General features: G+C 40.7%; 1 protein-coding gene and 1 long non-coding RNA gene across 4 annotated transcripts in view; both read right to left on the bottom strand.

Moving 5' to 3' along the window:
* Positions 1–2154: 2154 nt before the first annotated feature.
* Positions 2155–7835, bottom strand: LOC142065999 (uncharacterized). The gene is made up of 3 exons (XR_012663594.1): positions 7716–7835; positions 4704–4863; positions 2155–4596 (listed from the first exon to the last, which is right to left on the bottom strand). It is a non-coding gene; the product is annotated as an uncharacterized LOC142065999 (long non-coding RNA).
* Positions 7836–10640: 2805 nt separating this feature from the next.
* USP32 (ubiquitin specific peptidase 32) overlaps positions 10641–15394 on the bottom strand; it is an 84785-nt gene continuing 80031 nt past the window's right edge. For all 3 annotated transcript variants that reach the window (XM_075112807.1, XM_075112809.1, XM_075112810.1), the window contains exons 32-34: positions 14572–15005; positions 14147–14239; positions 10641–13608 (exon numbers count right to left, since the gene is read on the bottom strand). In XM_075112807.1, the coding sequence (XP_074968908.1) occupies positions 13435–13608; positions 14147–14239; positions 14572–15005 (701 nt within the window). In that variant the 3' untranslated portion in view covers positions 10641–13434. The remainder of the gene's footprint in view (positions 13609–14146; positions 14240–14571; positions 15006–15394) is intronic.

Raw genomic sequence — 15394 nt, 5'->3', positions numbered from 1 at the left:
CAATCACATACAAATAAGATTTTATAACGGCATTTACTAGATGCAAATTGTAAATCAGACTGCTAGCAGCATTCCCCAAACCCAGCCTGCTGCTCCCGCCTGTCACGTCGTGATACAGAAATGCAGCTTCACTGATTATCAGTTCATTGGCTCTCTGCAAGATATTCTGGGACAGGAGGTTCGAGAAGTGTGGCAAAAATTGACTCAAATCAAATTTTTTGTTCAAAAAGATGAAGATAAATAGCAAGCCAGCCTGGAAGAAATTGTCCCCTACAGAAACTACTATAATAGCTTTTTTTTTTTTACTGACCTGTAACAATTTCCATTAGAAATTACTTTAAATTCATATTTAAGTTTCAATCTTCACTGGGGCAGAAGGCAGGCAATCCAAACGCTCACGGCTATTCAGGCTTATTATTGGGATGAGAGTTTGACTTTTTTACCAGTATGCAGCAATGCCTACTGGACTCTGAAGATGGGTTCCCAGCACCTCTAGCACAGACTAGCAGAAAAGCAAGGGATTCAAAGACAGTATTGGGAATGACACCAAAGGGCACTGCTCCCCCCAGACCACCACTTGTCAAGAGAGCTGCTCTCCACTCTTTATGGTTCCAGAGTCAGGCACTTGGTCTCACAGCATCAACACCACTTTAACCCAAATCTGTCTGGAACACTGTTTGTTAAAGCAGGATGTTTTTTACAAATTAAATCAAAAAGTGATTTATGGCGTGAATCTGTAGCCCTGGCAGGATCATCTATGCAAAGGCCAAAGGTCCAAAGCTGGTAGGCTGAAGCGCACAGCCAGGGAATAACCTGACACGTGAGGGTCTCTCCAGCAGCACAGTGCAACTGCTAGACGAAAATACTAATATTCTGAAATGAAAATTCATTTAGGGGCCTAACAAAAGCAATGACATCCCATACAGGGTACAGCACAGCACCCAGAAGTTAACACAGCCTTGTAGCATATGAAGGGTATGAACCTGTGCAGAGAGCAGAGCTTCACAGCCGCCCTGCCAGCTATCGTGTGCTGTGACAAGTTAGAGTATCTAAGTCATTTTTCAGACTGACCTTATAACATTCATCAGAGGGCTGTGGCTTTGAGCAAAAACACAGGTGAATTGCAAGGCTTCCAGTTAAACTGTGAGAATAGATAACTCCAACCATTGAAAGAATCCCAGCAGGAATAAAGGCTGTGAGGACACTCGAAAACTGGTTCACTTGGAATCTATTCACTCGGAGCCAGAGTGTGCAAGTGTGGACGTGGAAAAACTGCAAATAGTACAAGTGACCTGCCCATAACACATTCTGGTTTTGGCATTCCAATTATGTGGGGGAGCTAAGTAGTAAAATTATGGGAAAATATTTGATACGGCTTGCAGGGGATTGCCAGCGTAAGCCATTTCAGCTAGGGTCTGTATTCTACACTAGAAGTAAGTGTGGTAAAGGCAAGTGTAAGCAGGTTGAAGGTCTCTGTAAATTGTGCAGGTTGTTCTCAAGCTGACAGGCCAGAACAGCCAGCCAAAATAAATCTGGCCTCTCTCTGCAAGTATTCTTCCTCAAATACCTTCCTTTGGAGTAACCTTTTATTTTAAGCAAAATACATAAACAAAAGAAAATAATGTCAGCAGTTTTACTATTGTACACAGGAATCCAAAATACCTGTTATGATCATCACCAAAATAAATTATTTTACTGGTTTGAAATGGTGGGAACCTTCAGTTTTCCTTTCATTCAGATGGAGAACATTTTATAGTAAAACATTCCTCTGGAATAGTATATATTTTCATGGATTCAGATAAAAGTTATCATATATTTTTTCATATCAAGGCTACGTACATTAAATTTAGTACTGTGGGAAACAGAAAAAGAGCCTGATGAGACTCTTAAATGATTATTTTTATGCAAGAGAAATAAACCATGCCACTTCCAATGGCTCTTGCAAGAGCCCCTTAGAACAACAGCTTTCCACAGACTTCTGAAAACAAAATAGCAGATATTCGTGCAGAGAATCTATTTTCATATATGAATGACTGTAGCCTCTTTCTGTAGGCTAGTACCTCTGCCCAGCATTGCTCCAGCAGGCAGTTTACAGCAAACTCAGCTAAGAAAACACTCCCCCGGCCCCCTTGTTCCTTTTTTTTTTCTTTTTTTAAAACCACAGAGCAAAGAAAAAGAAGTTTTGTTTAACAGACTGGAGCGATCTCCAAAAATCAGAGCTCAGGTTGCGTACGTGTCAGCTTTTCCATTGCCGATACTGTTTTCTTCAGCTATTTTGCATTTATTTTTAAAAGGTCATTAAGCAAGACACAAAAGGTGAAGTGCAATGTTACAGATTTATAACCTGCCTGAGCACTTCTTAGACAAAGGGTCAACGCTGCCTTGAACACAAAGGCCTAGGTAAAGTAGGCGTCTGCTTTCTACCCTGAAACATCAAAGCCCAGCAGTTAAAGGAAGCAAGACCAAACCCAGCTAAGCGGGAAACACATAAGGAGGGATGTTCACATCTGTGTTCTACCCCTTACCTTCCTTTAATCAGCTCTTAATATTTTTTATTTATTTATTTGAACTCTACCCTTCTTCACACTCAACCTGCCTTTCGCTGTACTAGACTGCCTGCCGCTCACATGAAAGAGAAGGCAACTTTAAAATACAGCTAGTGTTTTTGTCCCGGTTAAACCAAACAGGTTAAATAACAGTCCAAGCTTCTTATCTCTACAGATTTTGTGCTCAAAGCTAATAATTCTTCAAATAACTCCGAATTCTTATTACTTTAAACTGCTGCTATTTTGCCTCGTGCCTCATTAAGCAGTCAACTCTCTGGATTATGCTAAAAGTAAAAAATTAATGACTTCTTTAATTGAGTCACTATTTGAAAATATCATATACTCTAAAGGCAATGGCATTCTAGCTTATATTTCACTCATAATCATTTAAAGAAGTATAATTAGAGGGAAAGGTAAGAAGTTTAAGCACCCAGTGTGACATCTTTGTTCACATCGCATGGTCAAATTGGTCCTCTGATATGCTGCCAATCTTTTATCAAAAAGCTTCCACCAAAATCCTCTTTGTTACAAGTTAAATAGCGGGGCTGCCTGTGCTCAAAGGGGCAGTGGGCCCAAAACTGTATTCCCTGGCATATGTCTTTTAAACAGGAACATTTTTATAATCAAAACTGCAGAAGAAAAGGCGAGACCACATGGCAGGCAAACATTTACAATTTACTTGCTCGTGAGCAAGGTAGTAAACATGAGCGTGGGCTAATGGTCAATGTGCTTTAATTGGGTCTTCCTGCCTCGAATCCTTTCCTGCCCCTTGAAGCAGCATGCTGATCCAATGTGAATGGCTTCGATTAAGAAGCTGCCAAAGGGGTTTTATTCCATATCAAAAGGAAAACATCATGTAACAAAAATCAATCTAACTTTCTGTTCTGTTTGCTGGTGGCTCACAAGAGAAAACCTCCAGCATCTAGAAGCACTGAGCCGTGATTTATATTGTTGCATGAACATCTGAACACCAGAGCTTAAAAATTCAGCCTGTTCTACCCCTGTGAGTTTGGAAATGAGTTCAAATCATAGGAGAATTCGGGCTGGAAGGGTCCTCAGAGGTCTCCGATCCAGCCTCCTGCTCAGAGCAGCATCGGTGTGCAGTCGGGCCAGGCAGCTGAGGGTTTTATCCAGGTGGTTCTTGGAAACCTCCAGGGACAGAAATTCACAGCTGCTGCATCAGCCTCTCCCTGCTGCACTGCCCTCCTGGCGAGCAAAGATCTCCTGGTACCAGGTCAGAACTGCTCTCAGGTTTCTGCCTGTGGCCTCCATCCTCCTGCCTTGCTCCACCAGAGAGGCTGGCGGCACCTTTGCAATCACCTCCTCGTCTGTCTTGAACTGGAGGGGGCTCGGGGAAGCAGACGCTGCACTCTAGACGCAGCCTGACGAGTGCTGGGCAGAGAGGGATAATCACTTCCCTCAATCTACTGGCTCGGCTCCTGCTAACGAGGCTCCGGGTGCTCTTGGCCTTCCTTACTGGCAGGACACTCTCCTGGCTCCTCCCGAGCTTGCTGTCCTGATCTGTAGTTTACTTTGAGGCCGCATCACATCAGTACACGTTCATCCAACCCCCGTTGATGAGCTCTTCCTCCCTTCCTCGGGCGAGCCCTCGCACAAATCCTGGATGCTCTGCTCTCCCCACGGTACCCTCCTGCGTGGCGCTGGCACCGAGCGCCTGCGCGGGGACAATTGGCGAAATGTCCGCGCACGCTTTGGAGGAGGGATCCGTCTAACAATGTAGGGGCCAGATCTCTGTAATCACGTTGTTCCTTGCATTGTCTCGTTACTCCAAACATCATAACACAAACATCATTTGTAAGGCTTTCTTAATTTGCCGCTGATGGCGTTGGATCCGGTTTCTGGCTCTGAAGCAGTAGCTTTCCTTTGTTGTTATCCAGTTCTTAACTAACGTGCACTCTTCAGTTTTCCTGCAGTCTCTCATTGGGAGGCCAAGGTTTATTTATAATACGTATAAATATTTTCTCCATCAAAATGCTGCATTAAGCGAAGGGATAATTTTTAACCTGCAAACCATCTCAGCCGTTGTATGCTAAACATAAAGAAGGTTTAGATGAATACTGTGCTTTCTATATCATATTTCAGCAAATTTTAAACAAAAATTTTAAACAAATTTTAAACCCAGAGCTACCAAAATACCTGGCTAAACTTCTCCGTGATGTTGAGTTAAGCCTGTTGCCTCAAACTATTTCTTTGACTCCAAACATAGCTGGCACATAATCCACCACCTTTCCAATTTAGTTGTCAGTTTAGTTGCTCTCTCTCACCTCAGTTTGACCAAAGAACCCTCAGACAGATGCTGTAAAGACAATATAAGTTGCAGGATAATTTGAGCAAATAAAAAGCTTAGAAGAGTCACAAATAAGAAGATACATATTTGTAGACAAGATCTGAAAGTCTGGGTAAGAGGACCTGGCTGTTACAGAATACTGACAAACCAAAGGAGAAAGAAGGTATTTCAGAAAAGAAAATACTGCCATTTAACTTTTTTTTTTTTTTTAATTATTTTAACAACCAACCCAACTGTACCTGCAAGCATTAGGGCATGCCCAAACCCAGTGACGACACTGCTCTCAGCAGAAGGCTGGACTGGATCAACTCTTGAAGTTCCTTCCAACCGGAATTATTTTAGGATTCAATAGTTCTATGCAAAATCCTACAACATGCTATTATTTAATTTGTACTAAACCTGTGTTACACTCTGTGGAAAAGGCAGATGATATCAAAGAACCCTGATCCCTTCAGTTTGAGTAAAATGGAAATGTATCTGTTTCTTCCACAGGAGAAAATGAAATCTGCCTCGGTAAGGCCCCCACGAGCTCCCCGTGCTTCCCACTTTCTGCAAAAGCGAGAAGCACGTTACGGTAGCGTGTTGCACACAGCTGAGGCACAGCTTACTGACAAGTGTTGAGAGTGAGCTGACACGCTAGTTACAAAATCCAGAAAGCAGAGCCATCACACACGCGAGCTCTATGAGCTAACTCATTTGTACTTTGCACCCAATAAAAATCAAATGCTGGAAAAAAATTTTCAGCAGTACTTAGGATTATTACTTAAGTGAGTACAAGGAGTTCTCTGTTTTCAGGGATCAGACAAACACTTTAACAAAGGCCACGGAGCATCTGCTGCTGTATTTATTTTTTTTGCAGGGGATGGAACTACATGAACCCTGATAAACAAAAGCAGCATGCGACCAACCTGAGGACATCTGTGTGCTCTGCGGTCACGACTTTTAAATACAGCGTTTAAAAGCTAGAAGGTGAGGTTCGCTAAGTCAGGGAACACGGGACAGGAGGTTCAGCTGCCTTAGCTCTGTTTTTACAATTTTATATTGACAAGAGACATGAATGGCTGGAACCAGCACTGCGGTGATGGTTTATATCTAAAGACTAGGGAGAACGCCAGAATCCGAGAGTATTCAAGAGCTGCTGGTAGGTATCACACATGGTGCTACTAGCCGGAAAAACCACACGCTGTTCCTCGAGACCTCGTGAACCCTTTGTCTGGCCCCAAACGCCGACAGGAAAGTAATGACTGCGGTGGAAGCCTACGTGGTGGTAGTCAAACTGGAAACCTGCTGTAGGTTGGCAGCTTCAAATCCATGCAAAGGGAGCATTTAACTGTTAGAGATCTGCCTGCAACGATCCTAAATACAAATGAAAGTTGTGTTTTGCCGTTATTTTTCCTCATTTGTTTTCTACGCTAACAATTAGCAGAGAGCGCCTGGTGGATGTGCTTTTGTACAAATGGATATTCTTTTCATACTTACTTTTTTCAGTCTTAAAATTAATATCCATACATGCCTTTGCTGCCTCTGCACTTCTCACAGACTTGAGAGAGCACAGGAAAGCAGCCTGGGTTGGTTTTATCCCCACTGCCTGTTTCAGGGGTATCACCGCCACGCAAGATGCAAATGCTGACAGCAACCGATTGCATTCAGGCACAACAATTAACAAATGAATAGAAATTTTCCCTGTGATTTTCAGTCTTGAAGCCACTTTTCATGAAATCTAAATAAAAGGCTAAACTTGATTCTCCAGTATCTTTCAACCATGCTTTTAGATGAACAATTACATGAGCCTAGGACGTGTCCTATGGACACCCCGATGTCCTGCTCCGTTATCCTTCCTCAGAGACTGTTTTGTTTGCCCAGGCAAAAGGACTAGATCGCAAAAACAAGGAACGCTGATGAAGTCTGTCTCAACGATGAACATTATTTAAGTCCCAAACCCCAAGAATCTTGAGTTTGTGTGTCTGTATGATAAAAAAATATCACCCATTTTGTTTTAGTTTCTTTGTGAGCTACTAAGACTCGTGAAGTGGGCAACCACCAGCGAGGGCAGCATTTCTACATTCTGCAACTACGCTCGGAAAATTTTGATTTATATTAAACCCAGAAGCATCCTTAATATATTTTCTAGTTTGTGGCTGATTTTGCTCAAGGGACCTTGTCAACCATTGCTTTTAATTTTCACAAACATGAAATCTTTTACACACGAACAAGGAAGTTGGAGGCTTGTCCCAAACAAAAGGCACAATCTTCCAAACTTCTGTCAGGTTTTTATTTTCCTGAAACAATAAATCAGCAAGCATGGATGACTGCATTTTACTAACTTCTTGCTTCAATTTCCTGGACCTAAGGGAAAAAGCGTAACAAAAGCTGTAATTAATACATACGCTGATCCTATGGGCCCTCGGCCAGCCGGGGCAGCTGTGCCTGCCGCCCGTGCACTTTCTCAGGACGCTTAATGGCCCCAATCTGTAGATAATGGGTAAATCTGTGACATAGAGAAAAGCAGCAACACAATCTCCTGTGCCAACCCCAGGGAGTGCAGGGAACAGAAGGATACACTCTGGCCGTAACCAGCAACTCCAGAACAGATTAAACAATAGGATAACGATGAAAAACACTTTTGCAGTTGGGCTTTTAAGATTTAAAGGGAAGTGATGGTGGTCACCTGCTTTTGCCAGCAGGGCATTGGCAGGAGTTGGTGCATGCGTGCTTCCCATCACGCTGGGGGAAATAAGAGGTTTTTGTATAAGAAGGTACTTTCCCTGCCGCGCCTTCCCCCCCTCCCAGGAGAAAGACCAACAACCATTGAGTTGGTGGACTTTACTCAAGGTTTAAAGGAAGGCTACCTACCTACCTACCTTCAGGTGTAGACCATGTATCTTTAGCCCTTCAGCCACCCAGAGATACAGCACAGCTCACTTCACAGTCGCTCCTAGCTGATGAAACGGGCTGTGCCGACTTGAAGACAGTCCTCATCTGAAACTTGAGCAGCTCTGGTCAGGGAAGCAACAGGTGCCCAACATCAGAAAATGGCTGCAGTTTTTGGCAGTGAGACAGTCCCTTCATATCTTTAATGGCCTTTGGTACACCGCCAAATTGATTAAAGCTTTAGTACTGAAAAGGGCACATATGAACATATTTGAAAATCAGAATTTTTAATTTTTTTAATTGTACTTTCAATTCCTAAAAGCCTTAACAGTGGGAATTAATGACAGGAGCAACTATAGATCATATTCCTTGATTCAAACTAAATTTTCTATATTGAAATGACTCAAACGACACTGTGGAATTACCACACTTGTGAAGAACAACCACCGTGAATGCTCTGAAAATTTATCACTAGGCAGTAAGGACGACTGCATTGAGCGTCATCACTTAATGCTGCACTAATGCTCCAATTGCCACTGATAAATACAGCAAGAGATGGCTTCATTTCCAGAGACACCAGCTTCTCTGGCATCATCCTGGGCGATACTGATGCGTGCTAATCCTTGGTTAAATAGCCATTTAGCATCTTCGAGGGCCATAAAATAAGCACAATAGTTCATTTCCAGCTGAACATAACCACACTGTTTTTGGGAACATTCAAAAGCCAAACAACCCCAAGCAATATGTGACTCGTGATAGATCAGCTCACTGTGGACTTCGGTCCAGTTGCCAACTCAGATATTCTTCCTTTTTGGAAAAAGGCGCCATTATAATTGTAGTCTCACATAGTCAGCGTCTGCTCAGGGAAAACACCTCAACACTACATACAATCTGTAAGAAAATACGCGAACAAACTCATAGGCGTTGACGCGGCAGCAGGAACATCAGTACACCAAGACCGTACACAAAGCACCTTCAGATCCTTGTTTCACAGGCACTGCTTCCCAGAGCAAAACCTTCACGTACGCGAGGGCTCGTTTCCTCTACCGTTGAAATGGATTGTTTCCTAAGAAGCATCATTACTACCAACAGCAGCACTGAACAAGGGGTGCTTGCTCACACTTACCTTTTGTAAACAATCGCAGAGTTTCAGATGAAAACACAGGTGAGGTGCAGTCTGCTTATCAGTTACCGGAGTTATGCTTCCCTTTCTTCAGAAAGTCCATGAACCAACAACTGGATTCAGCTCCTCTAGTTTTACTTCTACATTGCAATCCATTTGCAAGTGCATGTGTCCAAGCAAAAGCACCATCAGTTTTGACCTCTTACTCCTGTATGTTTCTCTCGGAGTTGACACCCCTTCAGTGACTAAGTGAAAGACTTTTGCCTTTGACTTTCCACTTTGTTAGCCTTAAGTCTTGCATCAACTAAAACCTAGCAATAGGATACGTCTAAAATACATTGGCGTACATTAAAATAACACCAACAAACGTGCCGATGAATGGAAGATTCTAGAAGAAGCCTCATATTCAACTCCGAGTAAAAAGCCCAAATATTTGCTCAGAGAATTCTCTCTCTTCCTTTCCTTCTTAGATCTTGGTGGTACAATCTGACACATGCAGGGAGTGCTTCCTCTAGCAGCGACATAAAAAATGAGCCAGATCTCCAGTAGAATTTACCTTGCTAAACTCAGTTTGTATCCTGTGCAAAGTTTTCCCAAGGGTTTTTTTACCATTAGCATTAACCTCACAGTTATTTGTATTCATGATGAACTTTATCTTCCTAAAAAGCCATTGTCTCTGTTTACATCAAACTCCATCTTCTGCAGGTAGTACCAGAAAGCAGGCCTCAGGATGGCTTCAAGTTCTTTCCCTTCCTAAAGAAACCTAGTGGCACATTTGCCACAACTTATAAGGAAAAATAAAATGTAACCAAAGCCATCACTCTATTGATCACAGCCACAATACAGGGAACTGTTACAACACGTGAACCAAGGGGTACTTTCACCATTGAGATGGAGCAGATGACCTCCTTTCTTCCAGTCCAAGTCTGTGATTTTACAGGCCGAGCACGTTACAGAACGTCAGAGGAAACGACTGCCCGTGCTGCAGCGTGCGACTCTTCCTTTAGCTGCAGGAAAGAACTTCCATTGCTGGTGAATGTAGCAGTTTCATTCTCCACCTACACAAACTGCTATCCGGAGAGGACCAGGCATCTACGCTGAAGCAGTGCAGACACATTAGTTCTTGGCCTGTTATTATGAACTATATTTATCTTCACCTTGCATCTTTCCTTCTGCTTCTGTCTTTTCTGCGTTGAGAGCTGTTTCTGTCTGATGGAAACTGCTACTCTGCTCGACCTAAGGGTGTCTATTGATCAGCTATACAAGAACAATTAAACAAATGCTTATGCACAGAATTACTAAGTGTAATTTACTTCAGATTCTATTGTAATGTGAAAAATTTTAACTGCAGAAATTGTCCCTCCTGGTGAGGCAAACCCCTGCACTAATAAGCAATATGCAGGTGTTTCCCACTGCATATCAACTTTCATTTATTTTCTCATTTTGAAAGGTTAAAAGTCAGTTTTTCCTGTGAGAGCTGAATTCCCTGAGAGCTGAATGAGACGTGAATTCAGGCTTCTGCTCGCAGAGCGGGTAAGGTGGGCAGCGCTGCCGCCGCGTGGCTGCGAGCACCGTTGCACTGCCCCAGGTCCAGCTGAAAGCAAAAAGTCAGCACACACCATTAAAAGGCTTGTCTCATGACTTCCTACCAAGCCCTCCAATGATGGAGTCTCTGTGTGATTTTCTTATAAACCCATTATCTCTGCAATGTTTTGAAGCAAAGCGCTTTTTTTTACCTACTTTTCTGTAAACTCAAAAGAAGCCTTATTTACCAGAGCACGAGAACCTGGAATAAAATTATTACAGTTCAAATTTTAATTGATCACGTACACATACAAAAAATTAAGCAATTAAATACTTCAGAAGACATTTAACTTTTTCCCCGCTTTAATAACCTGCAGAAGGATTCTCAAGGGTAGGTAAGAAGTGATCCTGTGTGCAGCCACTGCACTTCTAAGTCATCACTGATCTCACTTCAGATCTATCAAAATTCCACCACAGAAAAATGTGAGAACCACTGAACTCATGGGGTTCAGTGCACTAGTTCTTCAGACTTACTTGTAAGAAGGAAAAGTCTCACTCTCTCTGATGCACACGGGCACATATTTTAAATAGGATTAAATAGATTAATTCTAAAAAACTGAACAGAATGTTCCTAAAAGGAAAACTAAAATAACATAAAAACAAAACTTGGAAGAGTTGAAATGTCTTGGTGCTTAGAACTAAGTGAAGAAACTGCAGAGAACTGCTAAATGCTTACTCACGTTCCATCGTCTGGATTAACAAATCCGTTTAAGCTTAATCAAAACAGCACAGAAACTTCAAAGCAGGAAAACAGCTATTAAAAGTTGTCTGACAAGAAGTGACACTTCACCTGCATCCACAGTATTTAATTTGTTTGAATAATATAGTTACAGATAAACAGGTTCACTCCATATACAATTACCAATACTTTTTTTTTAATACAGCTCATATTCCAGTACATCAACACTATTTTATTTACAAGGTATTTATGTACATTAACATATTTCTAAAGTCAGTGCATTGTCAATAAGTTTTATACAATAATTTACAAAGTGAATGTAGTTAATAGTTAACTTAATAAATTTACTACTAATTCATGAATTAATTTAATTTAAAAAATTAATTACAACCAATGTAACAAACACAGAAGATCAAATAACATTAGTAGATTGTGCTACCTGCTTAAATAAAACATTTTAAAGTAAATCAGTTGAAAATCTTCCACTTTTTATGGAGCTTGCGTAGGGAGGAGTAGACAAATGGGTACTGAAAACGCTTCTAACCTAGAAATTCACAAGTCATGTTTGCTTTTCTTCAGTCTCAATGTTTAGACCACTTTAAAGATAAAAGACCATATAGGATAGGGAGCAACACTTTACAAGTAAGACAATACTTATTTTGGAAGCAGTCTGCTGTCCTCAAAGAGGCACGACCTCCAACAAAGGCAGGGAGGTCTTTGCCTGAGTAAAGACAGCAAGATCAGCACATGTGATTTCTTGAATGGATAAAACTCGGGTCTTTCTGGAAATTACAAACTTACTGGGAGGTTTGGTATTCTTGTAAAACACATTAAGATGAATCCAAACATTTATTTCAGAGATCAACCCTGTTAAGCGTCGATTTTGTAAGTGAAGATACAAAATGTAAAGAATTTGGAAGATGAGGTATGACAGAATTAGTAAGCTGCTCAGACTCAGCTGAAGAACAAAAGGCCAAAAGAGTGGAACTTATCTTCATTCAGATATGCAAACAATTTAACACTGAAAATGTTTAAAGAAATGCCTACTCAAAAAAATAACCTTTTTTTCCAGTCTCTGCCAAGACTCAGTCATGCTTTCCTTCGTGCAATAAGCCCGTTGACTTAAAAGAGTATCACATTGCAAGGGCACAGAAAGCAATTCTGGTTTAACTGCAAGTATACGCATAACCTGTTGCGAAAAAGGAAATTTGAAAAGGCAACCAAATTTTGAAAAAAAGAAACTCCAATAAATTATGAAACCAATTCAAAAAAAACATCCATGAATGCTACGATAGCTACCTGACAGCCACAGCTTCTTATTTGTTTGAAATACACAGTGAATAATTCACAGCCATTCACTCCAGAGCCCTTACGACAACAAAAACAAACTATGTTTTTGAATTTAGTTACACGAATTTTTAAAAGTGCAAATTTAAAAGCAACACCAGTCATGAAACATAAGCTTAAGCATCTTTCCTTCCAAAAGCTGGGAACATTTTGTGCAATGTGCACATTTTAAGACACCATGCGTGTAATCACAATTACTCTCCTCAACCTGAAGTTTCTTCTCGAGGCATCTCAAAAGTCAGAGATGGCACTCTTCAGGCAGAAAAGCTGTTCCTGAAATATGTTGATCTGCACAGCCAACATGTGGAGAAAACACGACTATAATAAACCATTCAAGCGTAGAAATTAATCTCTTCTCAAATTATGATTTGGTTGTGCTCCCAACATACAGAAAGAAAGCAACTGACACACAGTAGTGGTGGCAAAACTGGAAACATCTCCTACTCTTGATGTTCATCCTTTAAATTTGTGCACTTTTCCTTCTCTTGCTTTCCCTGTTTTGCCAATAAAATGCACTAAAACTGCAGGAAAAAGGAGGTAGCAATATCATGTTGTCCAAAGACAACACTACAATTTTTTTTTCTCCCATTATCTTAAACCTAGAGAGAGCCTTAGGGGTTTGTTAGAACAGTTGGTAAACTCTACACTACTTTGTATAGCTCTTATTTGGACTATTTAATTTAGCTCTTATTTGGTCCTAGTCGGCTTTTCTCAAACCATTTCATTTAAAGGCCAATGGCAGTCTCAGCCTGATGTCTAACATCAGAAATGTTTCGAGCATGTAGTGAGATAACAGAACAAAACAATACTACCTTTATACTAACTGCTATTTAATTAGGGTTTTCTTCTTGTGCTTTCAGATCACGGGGTACAATAACTACACTTAGGCTATCTGCTTCCATAACATTTTTGCCAAATAGAAGTTTCAGGATGTTACCCCTCACATTCTCAAAACAGTCCATGGAAGATCGTCTGCTTACTGTAAAACACAGTACTTCTTATAATCTGACTCGAAATCTTCATCCATGCTGCTTGTGTCTGCCATCTTTTTGCCGTCTATCTTTGGCAGAAATTGTGCATAGTCTACCCCCTGCTGCTCATAGAAAAGAATGTAGGCAGAGTCGGTGTCGATTTCATCGGGGTGCAATTCCTGCAAAGAGAAAAACGTGTTCTGCAATATGCAACGGGACAATTGTGTTACTGCCACTGAACTTAAAATACACACAATTGCCCTAGAAACAGTATTTTTAACTGGCTGTTTACAACAACAAGAATCCCATTTTCTGTCTCCTTATTATCGTTAGAGGGCTCCATTATTTACTTGGAAAGTATGATAAATTTGATAGTGATAAATGCAAATACTTGGAAATGTTGGAACTTAATTCAGTAATTGAATACAAAACTGCTAGCATCATGAAAAATATTCTTGGACTTCCATTTTTAGTAATTTTTCCATCTTTGTACAAAATAAGCATCTTCCCTTAACTATGGTAGCAGCTGATGAACAGGTGTTACACTGAAAAAAACCAATCAATCTGTGGTACAATTTCAGTTAACAATTTTAATATTTATCCAGTGCATCTCTGGAGATGCTCATGATTTCAAAGAGCAGTTCTCACCAGATGTAAATTTCTTGGGCCCTGGGTAACCAAGAGAAAAACTATTTGCTACAAAAAGAAATAACTTACCTTACAGCTACTGTCATTGTAGCAGTACCACTTGTTGTTTGGGTTTTTGGCATAAGTGACATAATGACCCCCTCCCATAATTCCTGAATGGCACTGAAGAAAATGAAGAGGAAAATAAATTCTGGATCAAACACTGAAACTCAGAATTCACAGAACAAACGATTCACAAATTCACGATCTTTGAGTGACAATGGTTCATGACAATCTATACATCTGGAGCTGACTAAGCGTACGTTCTCAAGCAGAAAAAACACGCAGAGATACACTTTGCAGTTGTACTCAGTTTTATGGCAAATCTATTTTGCTGAAAACGGCTCTACTTTGCTCTCCTCCTCAATAGTTCCCTACTTTTTGTAGAGTAAATGCATTTAGCCAAAACAATGCCTCATAAAGATAGTTTACTTGTGTAAAAGAAGTCAACTTACCGAAATTGCATATAGGTTGTAAATAGGGTTAACGCATACTACTTCTCTTTGGTCATCTGTAATATCGTCCTCGCTGTGGTTATCAATTTGACCATTGATACTGCCGTTACTGAATGCATTCTGCTCACAGATGTATCCATTGGCTAGAGTCATCTCACTGTCCTGAGCAGTATATAGTTCACTCTGACTACCACCCAAAATCTGCCCTCTAGTAAGAGCATCACTTTGATCACAAGTAAATCTCTGTTCCTGGTCAGTACCATTCTCTTTACTTGAATCCAAATTTTCTTTGCTACTTGACAGTTTGTTTTTACCCAGTTGTGGTAGCCGCAGACGCCCTTTACCTCTTCCTAAAGTCCTTGGGCTACTATTTGGGCTACTGTTTTTACTTGAAGGACAGCTGGTTCCACTTTTCCTCCCCAAAGATGGAGATGCTAAAACAGAAAACATGTGGACTGGTAAGGTAAGTAAACACATAATCTAGATTTTTTTTTTTTTTAAGTAACCAAACATTAAAACACACTGTTTCACTACAACTAATAGGTAGTGTAAAAAAGTAGAACTATCTTTGCACACACACATACACAGACCTATAAACTGAGGCTTAACTCTGTTCTGCAGGGGCACAACACAAGCAGGCAGTGCCAACAGCTGTTGCACCTTTTTTTTTTTTTTTTTTTAAATGGCAAAGCTTCACTAAGTTTTCCAGGGCAAACATCAATAGAAATGTTTCAAAATAAGTGTAGTGCTTTGGCCAAAGAAACATTAAAATTTTATTCATAATATAATTATTTTTCCCCCTCCAAATACGAGTACTGCCTGG

Source organism: Phalacrocorax aristotelis, chromosome 18 (genome assembly GCF_949628215.1).
Source record: "Phalacrocorax aristotelis chromosome 18, bGulAri2.1, whole genome shotgun sequence".
Classification (NCBI taxonomy): Eukaryota; Metazoa; Chordata; class Aves; order Suliformes; family Phalacrocoracidae; genus Phalacrocorax; species Phalacrocorax aristotelis.
This window is presented reverse-complemented; position numbering and strand designations above follow the sequence as displayed.